We start from the raw sequence: 25,629 nt of genomic DNA on the forward strand, positions 1-25,629 counted from the left end.
ACTGTACTCCAGATGCTGAATCACCAGAACCCTGGATAACGTTGTAGCTATACTCAAAACCTCTTGCAATGAAGACCCACTGCCCACTGCTTTCATCTGCAGATTTGCCTTCACCTAATGTGGTCTGTACACACTGGCTGTGTAGTGAAAAAGCACAACAGCGCCTCTTTCACCTCAGACAGTTGAAGAAGTTTGGTATGGGACCCCAAATTCAAAGAACTTTCTACAGAGGCACAATTGAGAGCATCCTGACTGGCTGCATCACTGCCTGGTATGGGAGCGGTACTTCGCTCAATCGCAGCACTCTGCAAAGAGTGGTGCAGACAACCCAGCACATCTGTAGATGTAAACTTCCCACTATTTACGACATTTACAAATTCAGGTGTGTAAAAAGGGCCTGAAGGATCATTGGAGACCCGAGTCAACCCAACCACAAACTGTTCCAGCTGCTACATCTGGGAAACGGTACCACAGCATAAAAACCAGGACCAACAGGATCCGAGACAGCTTCTTCCAGCAGGCCATCAGACTACTTAATTCATGCTGACACAACTGTATTTCTATGTTATATTGACTATCCTGTCGTATATAATATTTATTATAAATTACTATAATTGCACATTTAGATGGAGACATAATATAAAGGTTTTTACTCCTTATGTAGATGAAGGATGTAGATAATGAAGTTAATTCAATTCAATTCAGCTTTAACCAATCTGAATGTCCCTGTGGCCATGGGTCTTTCGCCTCCAGGACTTCACATAAGTTCTGTTTGGCAAACAAAGATAATTCATGGACTTTGGGCAGTTTCTGTAAACTTTTATCATGCATTTCCTGCTATATTTACTTAATAATGCAAAGCATAGTTTCAATAAACACCATTTCATCAGTGGATTTTTTTTCAAGTTATATCTCTCTCTGACTATAATCCTTTGTAATCATAGCCCAGCACAAAATAGAAGCCAGTCAATTTAGTTCAAACCATGTAAGTCTGAGATCTGGGCTGTGGTGCCAGGCAACTTTTCAGCTGCACTCCAAAGCAACCTGTGCATATAATCTTGCTGTTCCAGTATAGTCATTTCACTGGCATCTACCCGGCAATGAAAAAAATACTGCTCAATTTGCCCACAAAAAACAGAACAAATCAAACCTGGCAAATTACTGCCAATGAGTCAGTTCTCAATCATCAGCAAAATCATTATAAATGTGGTCAACAGTGTTATCACGAGGCATGTGCTCAGCAGTATTCCTGTCACTGAGGCCCACCAGACCACTCAGCTTATGAAAAACATGGAGTGAAGAGCTGAATACCAGTGGTGAGATGAGGTAAAACTGGCAACAATGCAGCATTTGAATGACTATGGTGTCAAGAAACCTTGGTAAAAGCAGACCTCCAAGAGGACCCCAGCCATTTTGTGGTTTGGAGGCTTGCATTTCTCAATAACTCAGAGAGCTATGTTGGATTGTTTCATTGCTTTATGGCTCTTGGTAGAGTCACCCATGCCAAATATGTCAAAGGGTAGAGGACAGACTAAGAGTGGTCCACTGGTCTTCCAGGTTCAGGGGTTCAGCTCAGAGCTAACAACCCTGACTGGTAAAACAAAATTATTACAGAAACAACAACGAAAATCCTTCTACATCTGAGTGCAATGGTATTCCTCAGTCTCCACCTGGAATTTACTCGACTAACAGTAGTAAAAATTGAGACCCGATGAAGGAAGCCCTGAACACCACCAGAGGTGAAGGAGCTTTATTGCTGCTCTAAACACCAGCAGCTTAACAGGCAGTAAGTCAGTGGTACAAGCAGAATTTGTGGGCATCAGGGAGAAAACATGCGAATGGCTGGAGTTCTGGCTTGCACAGATGTTTGTGATTTCTGGAGGTCAATCATATTAGCACTAGGACAGTGTCCTAGGCCTGGCTACTTCATTACTGTTTTTTTTCCTCATAAGGACAGAAATGAGGGTGCTTGATCTGCAAAACATTGAGGCATAGGTAAGTAATGACCATCATCAAGAGAGTCTAACCATGGAATTCAAAGACATGAACATCACTAGGAGCCCACATCAACATTCTAAGAGTCATCATTGACCAGAAACACATCTGGGCCAGCTGCATCAGTACCATGAAGTACAAGCACAGCTGAAGGAAGGGAATGAGAGGTTTATTTCTTAACCAACCCTAAGTTTTCCCTTCAAAGCTGCACACCACTCTAACTTTCATTTCTCTTTCATCACTGGTGGGTCTGAATCTTGGAACTCAGTACCCAAAAGCACTGTATGAGTGGCTTCACAAGACGGACTGCAGAGGTCTAAGCATTCCAGCATCAGCAGATTTTCTCTTGTTCGAGGTCTAAGAAGGTAGTTTACCACCACATTCTGAACAATGATAACAGGAGGGCAATAAGTTCTGGCCTTGCCCAGGTGCCCTTTCCTCCACTTACAAGGCACAATTCAGAGGTATAATGAATGGGTCATTGGATGACTGCAGTTCTAAGAAGAAAGAAGATCAACAGCCATGTAAGACCAAGCAGTCTGCATAATTGGTACCCTATCTACTACCCTAAACATTCATTCCCTCTATCACTGGTACACAGTAGTAGCATCCACACAATCTACTTAAGATACTCATTCAAGCTACTGTCAGCCTCTCTCAAACATGCGAAGATAGATGAGCAAGAAGGACAAGGGCTATCCCCTGCTCCTTCCCTTCCAAGCTGACTTGGAAATGTACAATTGCTCGTTCATCACTCTGGGGTCCAAATCTTGGGGATCACTACCCAACAGCACAGAATGACCTCCTTGAGAAGGAGGACTGCAGTGGTCAAATAAGGTGGCTCACCACAACCTTCTGAACAATGATTGGAGAAGGGCAATAAATTCCAATCTTGCCCATAAGCCACAGATCGCTCCAGCCAAATGAAAAGGTGGAAAGTTTTTTTTTAAAGAAGTGATAAATATTGGGAGTATTTCCTAACCCAAGAAGATATGGCAGATTTCAAATTGTCCTCAATAACACAGCTTAGCATTGGTGAAAACTTCCGCTCGAAACTGTTTGCATTGTTTGTTAAATTACAGGAAATGATACCTTCTATTATATCATTACCACTGCCGCATCTGTCACTCTTTACCCCTACTTGGGATTTTTTCTTAGGTTTGGTTGCAAGATACTTTACTTCTGTCACTCCAGATCACAACCAGCATTCTAACCAAGGCATGTAGACATGCCCAAAGCTGTATTAGGCCTTCAGTCAACAGTCTTCATCTGCATTGTCCCTAGTCACAGGGCAGCTGCTGGGCAACGGGCCCAGCTATCTTCAGTGCTGTTCCATGACAATATCACAGAAAGCAGGTATGAGTGAATGTGAGAGAAAGCAGCTTTCTTCCCCCCCCCCCCCTTTCTCTCTCAGATGATGCCTCTGAAGTCCACAAGCCTCCGGTAAAATGACAGCAGATCCAGAACAAAATTTCAGACCACATCTTACCCTCAGTGCAAAAAAAAAGTCAACTTGCAATTATTTTGGTAATCATCCTCCCTGTATTGTAATAGCTTTTCAAGCTCTACAAACTTTACATTCAGCCTGACTAGACATCAGTCGTTGTTTTCACGTATTTCAAACAGATGGACAATTAATGGAAAAAACGAGTTAGTTTTCAAATGAAACCTGTATATGTTTTCAGGCCACAAACTCGGTACCAAATAAAGCACTGTAGTTAAGTTTGTATTCAACGTCCAATTATAACAAATTAAATACATGACATTAGAATAGACTGAAAATATAATGTTTAGAACAGCAAAATAAAAATCAATAATCGACTAAATTCTCATCCTCCTACGAACACTTGCAATCATTTTATTATCAAATCCAGTGAATTATTTTAACCCCGCTATACTTTCCACAATGAATTAATTTTCAAGAGCCGACAGACATATTGTACGCTTTGCTATAGTCTCACCTCATCCTTCCCACTGTCTGGCACTCTGCAATACACATCTCCGGTCGAAGGGTCATAGGAATCAATATGTCTGGAGCATGGTATAAATTTTCCTCCAATATAATTTTCCAGCACTAAGTGTGTTCTCTGATGAGCCATTTTGGGCATGATCTTTTCCTGTTTCTCAGCAGCTCAGCTACGCGAAGCGACCTGACACTGACAGGTTCAGCGACAGCCCCCTTTGAACCGCTCGGCGCTGTTCAGCCCCGCAGAGCTGTTGAATGACTACTGCAGCAGCCAGTCACCAGCGCCCAGACGACAAACACGAACGTCAATCAGCGATGCCCTCTTCCAATTGGCAGCCGAAGGTGCCGCCCATTCATGACTCTCGTGAGCAACTGCAGTTTTGGACCTGTGGGAATCTTGGAAAGAAAGAGACAGCGCAATAACAGATCCTTTGGCCCACTATGGCAGCACCAACCACCAAGTAGTTGCTTTCACATTAATCCGAGTATAATCCATTTTATTCACCTTATATTACCTTCAAGTCCTCCAGAATCCCCCCACCCAGGCCAGGCAGGAAGGCTAGGCGGCGGTGCGGCTCTATTGGTGAGAAATAGAATTACATCTTTAGAAAAAGGTGGCATAGGGTCCGAGAATGTCGAATCTTTGTGGATGGAGTTAAGAAATTGCAAGGGTTAAAAAAAAACATTATGGGCATCATAATGTTTCTCCAAATAGTAGCCAAGATCTGGGGTTGAGATTGCAAATGGAGCTGGAAAGGGCATATAACAAGGATAATGTCACAATTGTAATAGGGGACTTCAATATGCAAGGGGATTGGGAAAATCAGGTTGGATCGCAAGAGGGAATTTGTTGAACGCCATTGAGATGGCTTTTTAGAGCAGTGTGCTCAAGCCTACTGGGGGAAGGACTATCTGAGGTTGGTGTTGTGTAATAACCCAGATTTTATTAGTCAGTTTAACGCAAAGAAAACCTCCCGAGGCAGTGATCAAATATGATTGAATTCATACTGCAATTTGAAAGGAAGAAACACAAGTCACATGTATCAGTATCGCAATGGAATAAAGGGAATTACTGAGACATGAGAGAGGAGCTGAAGAGATTACTGATGCATTGGTCATGATCTTTTAAGAATGATTTGATTCTGGCATGCTCCCAGAGAACTGAAAAACTGAAAATGTCACTCCACTCTCTAAGAAGGGAGGTAGACAAAATAAAGGAAATAATAGGCCAGTTAGGCAAACCTTAGTGGTTGGGAAAGTGTTGGAGTCTATTATTAAGGATGAAGTTTCTGGACACTTGGAGACTAACGATAAAATAAGTCAAGTGAGGCTGCTTAACAAGATAAAATCCTGTTAGTGTTACAGGAAAGACACTGGCATGGACAGAGGAATGGCTGACAGGCAGGAGCAGTGAGTGGGAATAAAGGGAGCCTTTTCTGGTTGGCTGCTAGTGACAAGAGGTGTTCCTCAGAGGTCAATACTGGAACCTCACATTGTTTGTCAATGACTTAGATAATGGAATTGATAGCTTTGTGGCAAAGTTTGCAGATGATACAAAGAGAGGTGGGGGAGTTTAGGAAGTTCTGAGGAAGCAATGCGATTGCAGCTGGGCTTAGACAAATTGGAAGAATGGGCAAAAAAGTGGCAGATGGAATACAGTGTTGGGAAATGTACAATAATGCATTTTGGTAAAAGGAACAATAGTGCAGGTTATTATCAAAATGAAGAGAATGTTCAAACATCACAAGTGCAGAGGGACTTGGAGTCGTGTGCAGGACTCCCAGAAGGTTATTTCATAGAAAGGAGGCAAATGCAATGTTGACATTTATTTCAAGGGAAATAGTATATCAAGGAGATAATACTGAGGCTTTATATGACACTAGTCAGGCTGCACTTGGTGTATTGTCAACAGTCTTGGGCCTCATATCTCAGAAAGGATGTGTTGTAATTGGAGAGAGTCCACAGGAGATTCACAAGGATGATTCCAGGAATGAAGGGGTTAACATATGAGGAACGTTTGGCAGCTTTGGGCCTGTGCCCACTGGAATTTAGAAGAATGCGGGGGGATCTCATTGAAACCTACCAAATGTTGAAAAGACTAGATAGGGTGGATGTGGAGGGGATGTTCCCTATGGTGAGGGAATCCAAAACTAGAGGGCACAGCCTCAAAATTGAGGGGTGACCTTTTAGACAATAGACAATAGGTGCAGATGGAGACCATTCGGCCCCTCGAGTCTGCACCGCCATTCTGAGATCATGGCTGATCATTCACTATCAATACCCAGTCCCTGCCTTGTCCCCATATCCCTTGATTCCCCTATCCATCAGATATCTATCTAGCTCCTTCTTGAAAGCATCCAGAGAATTGGTCTCCACCATCTTCCGAGTGCATTCCACACCTCCACAACTCTCTGGGAGAAGAAGCTCTTCCTCAACTCTGTTTTAAATAACTGACCTCTTATTCTCAATCCATGCCCTCTGGTACTGGACTCTCCCAACATCTGGAACATATTTCCTGCCTCAATCCTATCAAATCCTTTAATTATCTTAAACGTTTCAATCAGATCCCCTCTCAATCTCCTCAATTCCAGCGTGTACAAGCCCAATCTCTCCAATCTCTCGGTGTAAGACAGCCCTGCCATCCCAGGAATCAACCTAGTGAATCTACGCTGCACTTCCTCAATTGCCAGAATGTCCTTCCTTAAACCTGGAGACCAAAACTGTACACAATATTCCAGGTGTGGTCTCATCAGGGCCCTGTACAAATGCAAAAGGACATCCTTGCTCTTGTACTCAATTCCCCTTGTAACAAAGGCCAACATTCCATTTGCCCTCTTCACTGCCTGTTGCACTTGCTCATTCACCTTCATTGACTGGTGAACTAGGACTCCTAGGTCTCTTTGCATTTCTCCCTTACCTAACTCGACACCGTTCAGACAATACTCTGCCCTCTTGTTCCTGCTTCCAAAGTGGATAACTTCACATTTATTCACATTGAATGACATCTGCCAAGTATCTGCCCACTCACCCAGCCTATCCAAGTCTCCCTGTATTCTCCTAACATCCTCTTCGCATGTCACACTGCCACCCAGTTTAGTATCGTCAGCAAACTTGCTGATATAGTTTTCAATGCCCTCATCTAAATCATTGACATAAATCGTAAAGAGCTGTGGTCCCAATACAGAGCCCTGTGGTACCCCACTAGTCACCTCCAGCCAGTCCGAGAAACACCCATTCACTGCTACCCTTTGCTTTCTATCTGCCAACCAGTTTTCTATCCATGTTGAAACCCTGCCCCCAATGCCATGAGCTCTGATTTTACTCACCAATCTCCTATGTGGCACATTATCGAATGCCTTCTGAAAATCTAGGTACACAACATCCACTGGCTTACCCTCTTCTAACATCCTTGTTACACCCTCAAAAAACTCCAACAGATTAGTCAAGCATGATTTGCCCTTGGTAAATCCATGCTGGCTCGGCCTAATCCTATTACTGCCATCAAGATGTGCCACTATTTCATCCTTAATAATGGACTCAAGCATCTTCCCCACGACTGACATTAGGCTAACAGGGTGATAGTTCTCCGTTTTCTCCTTCCCTCCCTTCTTTAAAAGTGGGATAACATTAGCCACTCTCCAATCTTCAGGAACTGATCCTGAATCTAAGGAACATTGGAAAATGATTACCAATGCATCCACAATTTCCTGAGCCACCTCTTTTAGAACCCTCAGATGCAGACCATCTGGACCCGGGGATTTATTAGCCTTCAGTCCTACCAGTCTACTCATCACAGTTTCTTTCCTAATGTCAATCTGTCTCAATTCCTCTGATATCTTATGACCCTGGCCCATCCATACATCTGGGAGATTGCTTGTGTCCTCCCTGGTGAAGACAGATCTAAAGTACGCATTAGATTCTGTTGCCATTTCTCTGTTTCCCATAACAATTTCTCCCAATTCATTCTTCAAGGGGCCAACATTGTTCTTAACTATCTTCTTTCTCTTCACATAGCTAAAAAAAGCTTTTGCTAAACCCTTTTATATTCCTGGCTAGACTGAGCTCATACCTGATTTTTTCTCTCCATATTGCTTTTTTAGTTAAGATATGCTGTTCCTTAAAACTTTCCCAATCATCTGTATTCCCACTCATCTTAGCCCTGTCATACTTCTTTTTCTTTAATGCTATACAATCTCTGACTTCCTTTGTCAACCACTGTGGCCCCTTCCCCCTCTTTGAATCCTTCCTTCTCATTGGAATGAACTGCTTTTGCATCTTTTGTATTATCCCCAAGAATATCTGCCACTGCTGATCCACTGTCTTTCCTGCCAGGGCATCCGCCCATTTAACTTTGGCCAGCTCTTCCCTCATGGCTCCGTAGTCTCCTTTATTTAATTGCAACACTGATCTGCCCTTATCCCTCTCAAATTGTAGATAAAAACTTATCATGTTATGATCACTACTTCCTAATGGCTCCTTTACTTCAAGATCACTTATCAATTCCTGTTCATTACACATCACCAAGTCCACTTTTACAGCAGAAGTAAGGATGATTTCTTTTAGCCAAAGAGTGGTGAATCTGTGGAATGCTCTGCCACAGACTGCAGTGGAAACCAAGTCCGAGGGTATATTCAAGGTGGAATTTGATAGATTCCTGATTGATCGGGGCATCAAAGCACATGACGAGAAGGCAGGTGTATGGGGCTGAAGGGGATCCAGGATCAGCCATGATGAAATGGTGGAGCAGACTTGATGGATTGAATGGCCTAATTCTGCTCCTATCTCTTATGGTCTAATCTAGTACACACCTACACACTAATGGCCAAAGAAATGGGATGAGGGAGGAAATTGAACACCCTAAGGAATCCGGCAGTCACAGGGGAAAACAACAATCTCCACTCAAATATTTCCAGAGTTTAGGATCAAACCAGCGTTGTTAGAGAACTCTAGTCGTTCCACCATATCCTTCCCATTGATTCTTATAGTTAATAAATATGGCACAGTGAACTGGCTCAGAGACAGTCACTTGGCAGGTTCAGTGGAACACCCTGAACCCCAGCAAAACATATTGAACCCTCATTAATTAAGGGAAAGTAAAACAATTTTAACATAGACTTTTAATGGATTTGTTTCTAAGGTTCAATAAACAAAAAGTGACAAATTACAAAGGTAAAGAAGATAACCTGCGCAAATACAGAAGAAACAAAGAATAGATAAACAAATAAATAGATGAATAGATAAATGAATTAATAAATAAATAGATGAATGAGTGGATGAATGAATAAGTAATCGAATAAATAAATGAATAAATCTGCCAACATGAATTATAGAATTCTTGAAAGTGATTCCACAGAGTGTGGAGGGATGAATGGACTCCCTGGTCCACTCATCCCTATCTTAACCCAGACAATACCTCCAGCCCCCACAGTAGATGAAATATTTGTCCATAAGACTGTAAGACATAGGAGCAGAATTAGGCCACTTAGCCCATCAAGTCTGCTCTGCAAACTTGGTCATAAAGTCATCAATTCTGTCATGCAAATCATTAACATATAATGTGAAAAGAAGTGGTCCCAATACCTACCCTGCAGAACTGCTGGCCAGAATAGGCCCTCTTTATTCTGATTCTTTGCTTCCCACCAATCAGCCAATCTTTTATCCATGCTGGAGTCTTTTCTGTGAGACATTGGGCTCCTCAAAGGTTGAAAGGTTCATTTTATTATCAAAGTATGTATGTCGAATACATCTCTGAGATTTGCCTTCACCAGATAGCCATAAAATACAGAAAACAATGTAAGTAGTTGAAAGAAAGACATCAACTCCCCCCACCGTCTGCACGCAAACAAAATGAAACAAAAACTCACAAACCCCAACCGTCCCTCACACAAAAATTAACAGATCACCCACATGGACAAACAATAAAAGCATCAAACCCCCAAACCCCCAGTCTGCCAAATGGCAACAAGTAAGAACACGAGAAGAAAGAAACAGAGATCTGAAAGGGCCAATATTAACTACAGTCCAATCCATAAATCTCAGAATTTTGATTCTCTGAGAGCATTGGGACCTAGCTGCCCCTCTGCTGGTTTATATTTCTTTTACCATAAGCCCATAAGACATAGGAGCAGAATTTAGCCATTCAGCCCATCAAATCTGTGCCACCATTCCATCATGGCTGATCCTGGATCCCATTCAACCCCTTCTCACCATAACCTTTGATGCTCTGACCAATGAAGAGATGATCAATTTTCATTTTAAATATACCCACAGTCTTGGCCTCTACACCTGTCTGTGGCAGAGCATTTCACAGATTCACTGCTCTCTGTCAAAAAAAAAATCCCCCTTACCTCTGCTCTAAAGGGTTGCCCCTCAATTTTGGGGCTGTGCCCTCTAGTTCTGGACCCTAGAAAACATCCTCTCCACATCCACCATATGTAGTTCTTTAAACATTTGGTAGGTTTCAATGAGATCTGCCTGCATTCTTCTAAATTCCAGTGAGTACAGGCCCAAGGATGCCAAATGCCCCTCATATATTAACCCCTCCATTCCCGGAATCATTCTCCTAAATCTCTTCTGGACTCTCTCCAATGATAATACATCCTTTCTGAGATATGAGGCCCAAAACTGTTGACAATACTCCAAGTGCAGCCTGACTAGTGTCTTATAAAGGCTCAGCATTATCTCCTTGCTTTTATATTCTATTCCCCTTGAAATAAATGCCAACATTGCATTTGCCTTCTTTACCACAGACTCAACGTGTAAATTAACCTACTAGGACTCTTGTATGAGAACTCCTAAGTCCCTCTGCACCTCTGTTGTTTGGATTTCTTCCCCATTTAGATAATAGCCTGCACTTTTGTTCTTTTTACCAAAATGCATTATCATACATTTTCCAACACTGTATTCCATCTGCCCTCTTTTTGCCCATTCCTCCAATTTGTCTACGTCCTTCTGCAATCGCATTGCTTCCTCAGCACTACCTACCCCTCCACCTATCTTCGTATCATTTGTAAACTTTGCCTAAAGCTATCAATTCCATTATTCAAATCATTAACAAACAATGTGAACACTAGTGGTCCCAATACTGACCCCTGAGGAACACCACTCATCACTTGCAGCCAAACAGGTAAGTCCCCTTTTATTCCCACTTGCTGCCTCCTGCCTGTCAGTCATTTCTCTATCTATGCCACTATCTTTCCTGTTACACCAGAGGATTTTATCTTGTTAAGCAGCCTCATGTGTGGCACCTTATCAAATGCCTACTGAAAATCCAAATAAATGACATTCACTGCCTTTCCTTTGTCTACCCTGCTTGTTACCTCCTCGAAGAACTCCAGTAGATTTGTCAGGCAAGATTTCCCTTCACAGAAACCATGCTGACTTTGACATATTTTATCATTAGTCTCTAATTACCCCAAAATCTCATCCCCTAATAAAGGACTGTGACAGTTTCCTAACCACTGACATTAGGCTCGGTGGCCCACAATTTCCTTCATTTTATCTTCGGCCCTTCGTAAAGAGTCAAGTGACATTTGCAATTTTCTAGTCATCCAGGACCATGCCAGGATCAAATGATTCTTGGAAGATCATGTCCAATGTATCTGTTATCTCTTCAGCAGCCTCTTTCAGGACTCTAGGGTGTAATCCTTCTGGTCCAGGTAACTTATCCACCTTTTCAGTTTGCCTAGCACTTTTTCCTTTGTAATAGTAATGGCACTCACTCCTGCTCCCTGATACTGACAGACCTCTGGCACACTGCAAGTGTCTTCCACAGTGAAGGCTGATGCAAAGTCTCCATTTAGTTCATCTATCACTTCCTTGTCCCCATTACCAACTGGCCAGCATCATTTTCCAGTGGTCCATTATCTATTCTCATCTCCCTTTTACTCTTTAGATAACTCAAAAAAACTTTTAGCCTCCTGCTATATCTGCTGTGGTATCCTATTAGTACTCTACCGTAAAACTGATACACCTGACTTTACCTTCTCCCTCTCAAACTTGAGGATGAATTCTATCATATTATGATCATTGTTTCCTATGGGTTCCTTTATCTTAAGCTTCATAATCAAATCTGGTTCTTTACACAGCACTCAATTCAATATTGCCATTCCACTTGTGCTGAACCCTAAACTGCTCTAAAAAGTCATCTTGTAGGCACTCTACAAATTCTCTTTCTTGGGATGCTGTCTCAGCCTGATTTTCCAAATCTATATGCACATTGAACTCCCCTGACTCTCATAACATTGCCCTTATTGCATGCCTTTTCTATTTCCGATCAGAGTTTTTTTTTACCTCTGCAGTTTCTTAACTCTACCCACATGGATTCTACATCTTCTGATCCTACATCACCTACTTCGAAGGATTTGACTTTATTTTTTACCTACAGAGCCACCCATCCCCTCTGCCTACCAGCCTGTCCTTTTGATACAATGTTTCCTTGGATGTTAAGTTCCCAATTATTATTTTCTTTCAGCCACGTCTCAGTGATGTCCACACCATCACACCTGCCAACCACTAACTGCACTACAAAATCGTATGGATGGTCAGAGGCTTTTTCTCAGGGCTGAAATGGTTGCCACAAGAGGACACAGGTTTAAGCTGCTGGGGAGTAGGTACAGAGGAGATGTCAGGGGTATGATTTTTATGCAGAGAGTGGTGAGTGCGTGGAACGGGCTGCTGGTAACGGTAGTGGAGGCGGATACGATAGGGTTTTTTAAGAAACTTTTGTATAGACACATAGAGCTTAGAAAAATAGAGAGCTATGGGTAAGCCTAGTAATTTCTAAGGTAAGGACATGTTCGGCACAAGTTTGTGGGCTGAAGGGCCTGTACTGTGCTGTAGGTTTTCTATGTTTATGTTTCTATGTTTATTCCATATATTGTATGTGTGCGTTTAAACATAACACCGTCAGTTCTGTATTCGTCACAATTTTCAGTTTTGTCCCCAATTTACACTTCAACTCATCCCACTGACTGCAATTTTGCCCCATCATCTGCCTGTCCATCCTCACAGTCTCACTACACACTGCTTGTCCTCATGTCAGCACCATCTAAAGACTTAAGTCACCCTTCAAGGTGAGGCAAAAGTTCAGCTGCATCTCTTCCAACTTTGCCTTCTGCATTGGATACTCCTATGAGGCCTCCTCAACATCAACAAGACCAAGTGTAGCCTCGGCAACAGTTTTGCAGAACACCTATGCTCAGTCTGCAATGGTTCTGAGTTACAGATTCAACTCCACTTCCCATTCCCACACAGACTGTCTATCCTTGGCCTTCTCGACTGCCAGGATGAGGTCCAAAGCAAACTGGAAGAGTAATACTTCATATTTTGTTTGGGAATTCTGCAACCTGATGGCATGAATATTGAGCTTTTCAATTTTTGGGACAACTTTCCCCTTTTTTCTTCTTTTCCACTCCCTTTCCTTCCCCGCTCACCAATTTCTACTACTGATCCGCTGGTCCTCCCGTCTTTGTCCTCCTTCCCCCTCCAGGCTGTAGCTTCCATCCACTTTACACATTGGTTCTCATCTCTCTCCTACCCAGCCCTTACCTTGTTCTAATTTCCGTCACCTCTCCCTTCTCTACTAATGAGTTATAGTTTTAGAAAAGTACAGGCCCCTTGGCCTATCTAGTCCATGCTGTACTATTTAAACTGCCTACTCCCATCCACCTGCACCAGGATCATAGCTCTCCGTACCCCTACCATCCACATACCCATCCAAACTTCCCTTAAATGTTGAAATTGTGCTTGCATGCAAGTTCAGCTCCACCCACACCCACCTCCCCCACACAGCACTTCCTGCCTGTCATTTTAAAGACCACCTCAGTCCATCATTCACCTCATAATTCTTTCTCACCAGTCCTCTTCTTTTCACTGTGCTGGCCATCCCACCTCTCCACTCTCAGTCCAAGTGCAAGGTTTCAACCCAGAACATTGACAATTCCTTTCCTCCCACCAATGCTGCTTCACCCGCTGAGTTTGTCCTGCAGATAGTGTCTTCCTCCAGATTCCAGAATCTGCAGTCTATTTAGCCTCTAATAGATGCTAAATCACAGTTTCAATATCTGTAGTTACCTATTTAACATTAACACTTTTAATGTAGACAGGTAACTTTGCAAAATTACCTTTTTACAATGGAAATACGTCCTAACTAACAGAACCATTTTGAATATTCAAGTAATGATGCCTGGTGAGAAAGCTGAGCACAAATCCAGACACCTCTTTTGTTACTGTGTTGAGGGATGGCTCCATAAATATACAACCAGCTAGAATGTCAAGTGATAAAACAGACCTGTTCTGAATTGCAAGTTAAGTGGCAAAGACTAGCCTTTAACAATTTAACCCTGACTTAAGAGACTAGCATATTCCAAAGTTTGGATCCAGGCCTATCAGTGATGATGAAGAAACACAAAAAGAACTGGAGGAATTCAATGGGTCAGGCGGCACCTAATGGAGAGTTGATGAGTTGGTTTGAGAACCTTAATGGATTCGGGTGAAGGGCATTGTCCCAAAACATCAGCTGTCCATTTCCCTCCAGAGATCCTGCCTGCCCACCGAGAACTGCCAGCATTTGGTGAGCTTCTCCGAATTCCAGTATCTGAGCTCCTGTATCTCCTTTCAGTGAAGAAGCTAGCTTGCCAAGTAAATTGCTGGTAGATCAATATGCTAATATTAAACCTGTGATGGATTTTACTATTATTTACTATTATTTTAATATTAAACCTGTGAATTTATGGATTTTGTTCACCAAAAATAATCAGAATCAGAATCAGACTTTAATCACCAAGTACCTGTGCACATACAAGGAATTTACTTCTGGCAGATGTTATCTCTCTGCTCATAACAATAATAATGATAAATATAAATGAAAATATAGATTATACATACAGGTAGTGCAATCCAAGTAATAGTTAGCCGACAGTTAACCGGCATTTAACTGTTCAGCAAAGTGACCGCAGTAGGGAAAAAACTTCACTGGTGCCTATTTGTCTTAGTCTGGAGGGATCTGAAGCATCTACCAGGCGCAAACTGGTCACATGGAGTCAGATCCACCATAATCTCTGAATGGCAAAACAGGTTCAAAGAAACAAATTATCCATTCTTATTGCAATAACCACACCCCTTCCCCTGTATGAAAGAAATCAGAATGATTAATCAGGCAATTAAAGTGATTAATGAATTTCTTTTATCTCCAGAAATTTACAGAAAATAAGCTTCCTCAGATCACAATTAATTGTAATACTTAAGGAGGTCATCCATTGCATTACTCATAGTGAGTCAGATCTTGCAGTAAAATTCTACTGCTTTACCGGATTTTTTTGAAAAGTTTACAGTTCAAGTGATTAAGATGAAGCAGGAGATATCTACCTGATTTCCAGGAAGAGACTTACCACTCACATGCAACTCTGACTGATTTACTTGATAGATCCCCAGGGGACTTACAGCAAAATATTAGCTTGCACAAAGTCATGGAAGAAACACAGATTACCAAGAATACTGGGCAGGGAGGCACAGTGGAAACTAATTACCCATCACATTTTTGATGTTGAAGTCAGCACGATATTGTGAACAACTTGTAGTCATTGTTAGTCAAAAAGGAGTCAGGGTGCACTGGACAATGATATTATTTGTTCTGTAGTAATCAAGAATCCATAGCTCATTAGCACACCAACAAGAAGAAACATAAAGGCATACTAGACCATAAGACACAGGAGCAGAATTGGGCCATTCAGCCCATCGAGTCTACTGGCTAATTATTCTCAATCCCATTCTCCTGACTTCACCCAGAAACCTTTGATGACCTGACAAATCAAGAATCTATCAACCTCCACTTTAAGTATACCCATTGATTTGGCCTCCACAGCTGCCCGTGGCAATGAATTCCACAGATTCATACCCCTGGCTGAAGAAGTTCCCCCTAATCTCTGTTCTTAAGGGGCATCCCTCTATTTTGAGTCTGTGCCCTCTGGTCCACAGGTATAAGAGGGAAGGACATAGAATAAATATTAAATTGCAATATGTCTGAGGTACTCAAGCAGGAAGGGAGAAGGCCACACAGACAGAAAGACTGGATATAACCAACAAGAAGGGGGTGAGAAGTGGAGAACAGAATTAATATTTCAGTGCCTAGTTTCATAGCAGGACAAAACTGAGATGTGTCAGGAAGGGTGTTGAGTGGAAAGGTGTGTGACAGGGTGATTGGTAGGACTGGATAAATAGCAAATGAGATGAAGTTCCAGCCAGTACTAGAAAGGGAGGGGGACAAGTAAAGAAACAGAAGGTGAGGAGATGCAAAGAGGAACAACAGCATTACTACTGAATGAAAAACATGTGAGCAAACTCAGTAGCTGTTGAATCCATGCTTTTTCATCAAAGCATGAGGATCTTTGAATTTCAGTCATGTGGTGCAACATTTCTGTGAGGTAGTTGTTGGAACTTCATTAGGTTTGTTGTCAAGGGTGCTTCATGGCATCTGAAAATATTCTGCTGGGTCAAAACACAAAAATGAAACTGCAGATGCTGTGGATCAAATAATACGTACACAACACTGGAAGAACACAGCAGGTCAGGCAGCGTCCGTGAGAAAAGAGTAGCCAATGCTTCGGGCCGAGACCCTTCATCTGCTGGGTGCAGTTTCTCCAGAATTCATTCAGGATGATAAAGCAGTATGCATAAGGCTACCAAATGGGTACAATTTTGTGAAGGCGGACACTCACACAAAACAGCCAATAGCCTACTACATAGCACACATTTAATGGATTTTCCACTGAGCCATGGGGTTTCTAGACCAGGTTAATGCTATCACTTTGGTGGAAGTACAATTATCATTGGAGTCGTTTTAGCAGATGAAAGAGACAAATACAGTGATGTTTAGCTGAGGTTGGGGCATCATTCAAAAAGGTGATGCTAGAGTTGCTGTTGGTGCCTCTGATTCAGTCTCTCTCTGTATATACTTAGTATAAATCTTACATCCAGCAAGCTGAGGAAATATTGTCCATCAGAGTAAAGTGGAGACTGCTAGAGAATTCCAAATGAATGGAGAATTTTCATCCAGAAACACCTCCAGTTCAGGAATGAAGTACTTACTTCTAAATCTAAATTCTCCATTCTTATGGAACCTTGTAAAGCAGCCTTTATTTCATCTCTTGATGATTAGACAGTGGGAACAGAAAGCCATAACATCAATGAATGTCATTAGAAAAGGAAGTTGTACTGGGTATGACTTAAGTATTGGCCATACATTGTGACCCCCTCCCCCCCAACTCATGAATCAGACAAAGATACAGCATTAAAACAGGACCTTCAACACACCAAATCTGTGCCAATATAAAGAAAAGATAGTTTACCTGAAAGGCAGTACTCTCAATCTATGTACAGGATGACTCTTTAAGTTCTTGCTGCATTCTAAATTTCCGGTCAGCATGATGTTGTTACAAAGCACAAGTCTCCTGCCCAGTAGTATCACAGTATAGATACATAGCATCAATATGTCCATGCATGTAGATATGATACTCTGTTCCCCTTTCCTTGTCTACACTCCTTTTACACTTTATCAATAAGGATCAAGAAGATTTTGCACATTTCACTCAGTCATAACCTTTAAATGAACAAAAACTATACATTTAGTGTAGTTACTGATTCTCAGAGTCTTTCTCATCACTTGATAGGTTTTATTGTTGCATTCCCTTTTGCATTGTTTGATCATGGAGTTGGATTCAAAGAAGGTTCTGTTCTCTGCTGAGTTGGCTTCCACTTCCTGAATTCTGCACTGGATTCAATTCAGACATAAGTTCATGAGCAAATCATTCATCTTTGTTCAACTCCAGCAGATCTACTGCAACACTGGGTATTAACACCATCTTAAATCAGATATCTCTTGATTCAACAAACCTTCACTCTGGTTCCCACCTGAGGGAATACACACACTTGCTTTGCTTATGACTGCATACTTGTGGATTAGAAAACTTGAGAAACCAATTATGTTGAACCAAGACTTAAGCATGTTCTCAACCCTCTCTCCATCATGAGTCCCCTATGTATTTGCCCTATGGTAGCTTGTTAAGTGGGTCTGCATTTTAATTGAAGAGAGGATGGTGTATTCTGAGTTTTGACTATTTCTGTAATACTCAACACTTGAAAGCTTCTTTAACTATTCAAACTGATTTCTCAGCTGCCCAATTGCAGAATGATAGGAAATATAACCATATAACCGTATAACAATCACAGCACGGAAACAGGCCATCTTGGCCCTCCTAGTCCGTGCCGAACCCTTAATCTCACCTAGTCCCACCTACCCGCACTCAGCCCATGACCCTCCACTCCTTTCCTGTCCATATACCTATCCAATTTTACCTTAAATGACACAACTGAACTGGCCTCGACTACTTCTACAGGAAGCTCATTCCACACAGCTATCACTCTTTGAGTAAAGAAATACCCCCTCGTGTTTCCCTTAGACTTCTGCCCCCTAACTCTCAAATCATGTCCTCTAGTTTGAATCTCCCCTACTCTCAATGGAAACAGCCTGTTCACGTCAACTCTATCTATCCCTCTCAAAATTTTAAATACCTCGATCAAATCCCCCCCTCAACCTTCTACGCTCCAATGAATAGAGACCTAACTTGTTCAACCTTTCTCTGTAACTTATTTGCTGAAACCCAGGTAACATCCTAGTAAATCGTCTCTGCACTCTCTCTAATTTATTGATATCTTTCCTATAATTCGGTGACCAGAACTGCACACAATATTCCAAATTTGGCCTTACCAATGCCTTGTACAACTTTAGCATTACATCCCAACTTCTGTACTCAATGCTTTGATTTATAAAGGCCAGCGTTCCAAAAGCCCTCTTCACCACCCTATCTACATGAGACTCCACTTTCAGGGAACTATGCACAGTTATTCCTAGATCTCTCTGTTCCTCTGCATTCCTCAATGCCCTACCATTTACTCTGTATGTTCTATTTGGATTATTCCTGCCAAAATATAGAACCTCACACTTCTCAGCATTAAACTCCATCTGCCAAAGTTCAGCCCATTCATCTAACCGGCATAAATCTCCCTGCAAGCTTTGAAAATCCACCTCATTATCCACAACACCTCCTACCTTAGTATCATCGGCATACTTACTAATCCAATTTACCACCCCATCATCCAGATCATTTATGTATATTACAAACAACATTGGGCCCAAAACAGATCCCTGAGGCACCCCGCTAGTCACCGGCCTCCATCCCGATAAACAATTATCCACCACTACTCTCTGGCATCTCCCATCTAGCCACTGTTGAATCCATTTTATTACTCCAGCATTAATACCTAATATTGAGGATATGCCTGGTACTATTCTGAAGGTTGCAGTCATAGTAGAATAAAACAAGAGATCCATGTCAAATGAACTGTTTGGCTAAGACCCGATGCATGATGCAATTGATGACGTCAGTTCATCTGTGTTATGTTCATTAGTACCGTAATACATGAACACATGTTTCATTTCAATCTGTGCAGAATGACAGTTGATCTCAGGGATCTGCTCTTCCCTTTTTCAGACCTCCCCCTGTACTCTCTGAAAAGCTCTAGGTGGCCATATCCATGAGTACCAAGCAGAGGTTAGCAGCTTGTTACTGCAACTTTAGCAAATATTGCATTTGCTTGTCAATAATCCAAGATCACAGCCCAAACAGGGTTGGTAAACAAAGCTTGCTGTGATCACTTTCAAACTGTTATTTTGTGACCAGTGTAAAGTTTCATTAAAAATTTTGATCTAAAAGTGGCTGGTATCTGTGACCCTATCTGATTCAGCTCTGTCTATAACTGCCATGGAACGGTTTCGATTCCTTTTCAGTACACAGGCCAAACTCTATCCATTCCATTGTCTATCGGTATATTTTTCTGGGACTTGTCTGTGATTTCAAATGAATACAATTCTTCTTCTGCACTAGAAGTAAATGACTGATCACCCTGGTTACACAAGCAGCAATTCATTGCTTGAGCATCTGACCATTACCACACATGTAATACACCTGTCCCAGAGATAACTATTCAGCAGAAGTAAGAACACCTTCCATTGGTATATCCACTGTCATATCCTTAACGTGAGCCAGACTACTTCACAGTCAACAAATTACTTTAGAAGTACAGTCACTGTGTTCCATAAATTGATTCATGAGGTTTGAGGTTCACCGACAGCAGTGAGATCAAATAGTTTTCAGGCTTCACGTTGAGAGGTAAATATCAGCTGATTACCTTTTGCTATTAGCATATCATCATGACATTGTTAATGATGAATTTAGCCGATGGACTTTTGATACAACTAGTTACAGCACCAGAGATCCCAGTTCAATCCTGTCTTCGGACGTTGTCTGAGTTGAGTTTGCACAATCTGCTGTGAAGCAGAGGTTTCTTCAGGGTGCTCCAGTTTCTTCTCACATCCCAGCGATATGCAGGTGCATAGGTTCATTGGCCTGTGTAAAAAATGACCCCTGGTGTGAAGGTGACTGATAGAATCTGGAGGGATTTGATGAGAGTGTTGGAGAGTCAAGTTGGATTAGTGTAGGATGAGAGTAAATAGGCATTTCATGGTCAGCATTGGAAAGTACTGATCTATACTGCATTTCTCTGTGACTCCGTAGAGTCATAGAACACCACAGCACAGAAACAAGACTTTCAGCCCATCTAGTCCAAGCCAAATTATTAACTTATTTAGTCCCATCTACCTGTACCCAGACCATAACCCTCTATACCCCTCCCATCCATGTACCAATCCAAATTTCTCTTTTATTTTGAAATCAAACCTGTATCCACCATTTGTACTGCAGCTCATTCCACACTCTCACAACCCACTATGTGAAGTTCCCCTTCAGGTTCCCCTTAAATATTTTGCCTTCCTTCTTTAACCTCCGACCTCTGGTTCCAGTCTCAGCCAACCTCAGTGGAAAAAGCCTGCTTGCATTTATCCTATCTATACCCCTCATAATTTTGTATACCTCTGTCAAATCTCCCCCTGTTCTCCTATGCTCTAGGAATAAAGTCCTAACCAATTCAACATTTCCCTATGACTCAGGTCCTTGTAAATTTTCTCTGTATTATTTTAATCTTATTGATATCCTTTCCATAGGTAGGTGACCAGAACTGCACAAAATTAGGCCTCACCAACATCTTATATAACTTCAACATAACATCCCAACTCCTGTACTCAGTACTTTGATTTATGAAGACCAAAATGCCTAAAGCTTTCCTTATGAACCTACCTACCTGAAGCACCACTTTCAGGAATTATGGATCGACATTCCCAAATCCCTCATTCTACATGTCCTACTGCTCACCTTGTAGGTCCTTACCCTGGTTTGTCCTCCCAGACTGCATCACCTCATACTTGTCGGCAATAAATTCCATCTGCCATTTTTCAGCTCATTTTCCAGCTGGTCCAGATCTCACTGCAAGCCATTATAGACTTCCTCACTGTCCACTATGCCCCCAGTCTTGGTGTCATCTGCAAATCTGCTGATCTAGTTAACCACATTATCGTTCAGATCATTAATACAGATGATAAACAGTAATGGACACAGCACCGATCCATGCAGCACGCCACTACTAGCTACAGGCCTCCAGTCACGCTATGTAATACTATGAAATCTTTTGATGATCTTAACAGATAGATGGTGTTTGGTTTCACCTCAAACAATAACACTTCTGTTTATATAGCATTGATGTAATCACATACTAAAGCATTAGGTTAAATTCTGTGCTCAAGACTTTGGAGAGATCATGGAGAGACTGAAGAGAATGGTTGTCTTCAGCAGCAACAGCTAAACCTGCCTAAGGAGCAGCCGCTCATTCTGCTGTGTGCATTCATTCCTATTAAATTACATGGGACTAGAGGTTAGCAGAGGCCAATATCTACACAAGTTTGATACTAGCCATGGTGAAATGACTTCTCCCACTGTGATTGTCAGAGAGCCACAGAATCCTACAGCACAGGAACAGTTTTTCTGGTGGCCCAATCGAATTGAAAGCGAGAGAGAAGGCAACTCACAGGTCCATGAATGAGATTTGAAATGGAAGCATTCAATGACCCCAAACAAAATTACAGTGTCACAGTAGCATTACAAGTGCACGGATATAAATATTAGAAGAGAAGCAGAAAGAACAAAAAAAAAGTTACCACAAAGTGAAGTAGTAAAATGGATTCAACAGTGGCTGGATGGGAGATGCCAGAGAGTAGTAGTGAATAACTGTTTGTGGGTTGGAGGCCGGTGACTAGTGGTGTGCCTCAGGGAACTGTACTGGGTCCAATGTTGTTTGTCATATATATTAATGATCTGGATGATGGGGTGGTAAATTGGATTAGTAAGTATGCAAATGATACTAAGGTAGGTGGCGTTGTGGATAATGAAGTAGGTTTTCAAAGCTTGCAGAGAGATTTAGGCCAGTTAGAAGAGTGGGCTGAACGATGGCAGATGGAGTTTAACGCTGATAAGTGTGAGGTGTTACATTTTGGTAGGAATAATACAAATAGGACACCCATGATAAATGGTAGGGCATTGAAGAATGCAGTAGAACAGAGTGATCTAGGAATAATGGTGCATAATTCTTAACAATCGATTCCAACATCTTCCCAACTTTATCTGAGAAAGGATGTGCTGACATTGAAGGGGGTTCAAAGCAAATTCATGAAAAAAAATCCGGGATTAAAAGGCTTATCATATGAGTAGTGTTTGATGGCTCAGGGCCTGTACTTACTGGAATTTAGAAGAATGGTGGGGGGGGGGGGGAAATCTCATTGAATTATTAAAGGTCTAGATAGAATGAATGTGGAGAGATGTTTCCTATGGTGGGGTGTCTAGGACCAGAGGGCACAACCTCAGAATAGAGGGGCATCCATTTAAAACGTAGATGAGAAGAAATTTCTTTAGCCAGATGGTAGTGAATCTGTGGAGTTCATTGCCAAAAGCAGCTGTATTGGGTGTATTTAAGGTGGAGGTTAACAGATTCTTGTAAGTCAGGATATGCAAGGTTATGGGGAGAGCAAGGGAATGGAATTGGGTGGGGAATCGAATTGAGTGGGAAATGGATCAGCCATGATCAAATGGTGGAACAGACTTAATGGCCTAATTCTGCTCCTATGTCTTATAGAAGCAGGCTCTTCTGCTCATATTGTTCATTTGACCAAGATCCTTATCTATGCTAATCTCACTGTCCTGCTTTTAGCCAATATCTTCTATTTTTTTTACCATGCACCTGTTCAAATATTTGTGTACATCAGAGGTTCCTATGACCCAAAGGTTAATAAACCATTATGGGAATCATATATAGGCCTTCAAATAGTATTCAAAAATTAGAATTAAGATTGCAAAATGAGCTGGAAAAGGCAAGTAATAAAAGTAATGTCACAATTGTAAAAGGAGACTTCAATATCCAAGAAGATTTGGAAAATCAGGTTAGTGTCAAATGGCAAGACAGGAAATTTGTGGACTACCTACAAGATGGCTTTTCACTTCATTTGTGCTTGAGCCTACTCAGGGAAAGGATATCTTAGATTGGTGTTGTGTAATAACCCAGATCTTATTAGGGAGCTTAATGTAAAGGAACCCTTAGGAGGTAGTGATCATAATATGGTTGAATTCATACTGCAATTTCAGAGGGAGAAGCATAAGTCACATGTAACTGCATCACAGTGGAATAAAGGGGATTACAGAGGCTTGAGAGAGGAGCTTGCCCAGGTGGGTTGGAGGAGGATACTGATGGGGATGATGGCACATAGCAGAAATGGCTTAAATATGAGGGCAAAGTGGTCAATAACATAAAGCAGGATACTAAATTTTGTTCAGCGATATATATATAGTAAAAGGAAAGTGAGAGTTGATATTGGACCACTGGAAAATGATGCTGGTGAGGTCAAACAAATGGCAGATAAACAATGGGTACTTTGCATCTGTCTTCATTGTGGAAGACACTAGCAGTGTGCCAGAGGTCTGTCAGTATCAGGGAGCAGTAGTAGTAGTAGGAGTGGGTAAGTCGCCTGGACCAGATGGACTACATCCCAGAACCCTGAGAGAGGTTGCTGAATATATAATGGAAGCATTGGTCATGATCTTTCAAGAATTACTTGATTCTGGCGAAGTCCTGGAGGACTGAAGAATTGCAAATGTCACTCCACTCTTTAAGGAGCCAGTTAGCCTAACCTCAGTGGTTGGGAAAGTGTTGGAGCCCATTATTAAGGATAAGATTTTGGGGTACTTGGAGACTAATGATAAAATAAGTCAAAATCAGCATGGTTTCTGTACAGGGAAATCTTGCCTGACAAATTTGGTAGAGTTCTTCAAGGAAGTAATAAGCAGGGTGCACAAAGGAGAGGCAGTGGCTGTCATTTCAGAAGTCATTTGATAAAGTGCCCTGCATGAAGCTGCTTAACAAGATAAAATCCCATGAAATTATAGGAAAGATACTGGCATGGCTGACAAGCAGTAGTCAGTGAGTGGGAATAAAGGGGGGCTTTTCTGGTTGGCTGCCAGTGACTCAGGGGGTCCATGTTGGAACCACTAATTTTAACAGTGTTTGTCAGTGGTTTGGACAATGGAATTGATGGCTTTGTGGCAAAGTTTGCGGATGATACCAAGCTACCTGGAGAGGTAGATAGTGTTGAGGAAGCAATACAATTGCAGCAGGACTTAGACAATTTGGAACAATGGACAAAATGTGGTAGATAGTGTTGGGGAATGTATGATAATGCAGTTTAGTAAAAGGAACAGTAGTGCAGACTGTTATCTAAATGGGGAGAACGGTCAAACTTCAGAAGTGCAAAGGGACTGAGGAGTCGTCATGCAAGATAAGTAAGTTAATTTGCAGGTTGAGTCTGTGGTAAAGAAGGTAAATTCAATGTTGGCATTTATTTCGGGGGAACAGAATATAAAAGCAAAGGGATAATGCTGAAGCTTTATAAGACAACAGTTTTGGACTCTATGTCTCAGAAAGGATGTGTTGTCATTGGAGACAGTCCAGAGGAGGTTCACAAGGATGATTCTGGGAATGAAGGGGTTAACATTAAGAGTGTTTGGCAGCTTTGGGCTTGTACTCACTGGAATTTAAAAGAATGTGGGGGGGGGGGGGATCTCATTGAAACTTACCGAATGTTGAATGGACTAGATAAGTTGATGTGAAGAAGATGTTTCTTATGTGGGGGTATCCAGAACTAAAGAGCACAGCTCAAATTTGAGGGCTGATCTCTTCAAACGGAGGTAGGGAGGAATATTTTTTTAGCCAGATAATCTGTGGAATGCTCTGCCACGGACTGCAGCGAAGGCTAAGTCCATGGGTATAGTTAAGGCAGAAGCTGATAGTTTCCTGATTGGTCAGGGCATCAAAGGATATGGTGGAGAAAGTAGGTGCAAGGGGTTGAGTAGGATCCAGGTTCAGCCATGATGGAGTGGCGGAGCAAAATCGATGGAGAATTAGACTGAATTGCCTAATGCTGCTCCCATGTCTTAAGGGCCTGTGAACCTATTAGAGTTTGCAAAGACTTGGCATAACATTTAAATCTCTGAACAACTTCTGCATGTGCATTGGCCTGTATATCCCTTCACATGAATTTATCCCAATTTATGTAACCTGACTCTCTCAAAAGTGTTTACCACCTTGCACCCTACATTATAATAATGCTCTAATCAACT

General features: G+C 41.8%; 2 protein-coding genes across 3 annotated transcripts in view; one reads left to right on the forward strand and one right to left on the reverse strand.

Annotated features, from left to right (window-relative positions):
- The window catches only part of aldh8a1 (aldehyde dehydrogenase 8 family, member A1), a 42,903-nt gene extending 32,728 nt beyond the window's left edge, over nucleotides 1–10,175 (reverse strand). The window contains exons 1-2 of one of the 2 annotated variants that reach the window (XM_059982459.1): nucleotides 9,546–10,175; nucleotides 3,957–4,357 (exon numbers count right to left, since the gene is read on the reverse strand). In XM_059982459.1, coding sequence (XP_059838442.1) covers nucleotides 3,957–4,103 — 147 coding nt within the window. In that variant the 5' untranslated portion in view covers nucleotides 4,104–4,357; nucleotides 9,546–10,175. The other variant, XR_009514434.1, reaches the window with a different exon arrangement.
- Nucleotides 1–25,629, forward strand: part of LOC132400923 (craniofacial development protein 2-like) — a 93,835-nt gene that overhangs the window by 46,688 nt on the left and 21,518 nt on the right. The gene's annotated exons all lie outside the window — the stretch shown is intronic.

The sequence above is a fragment of the Hypanus sabinus genome, chromosome 10, assembly GCF_030144855.1.
Source record: "Hypanus sabinus isolate sHypSab1 chromosome 10, sHypSab1.hap1, whole genome shotgun sequence".
Taxonomy (NCBI): Eukaryota; Metazoa; Chordata; class Chondrichthyes; order Myliobatiformes; family Dasyatidae; genus Hypanus; species Hypanus sabinus.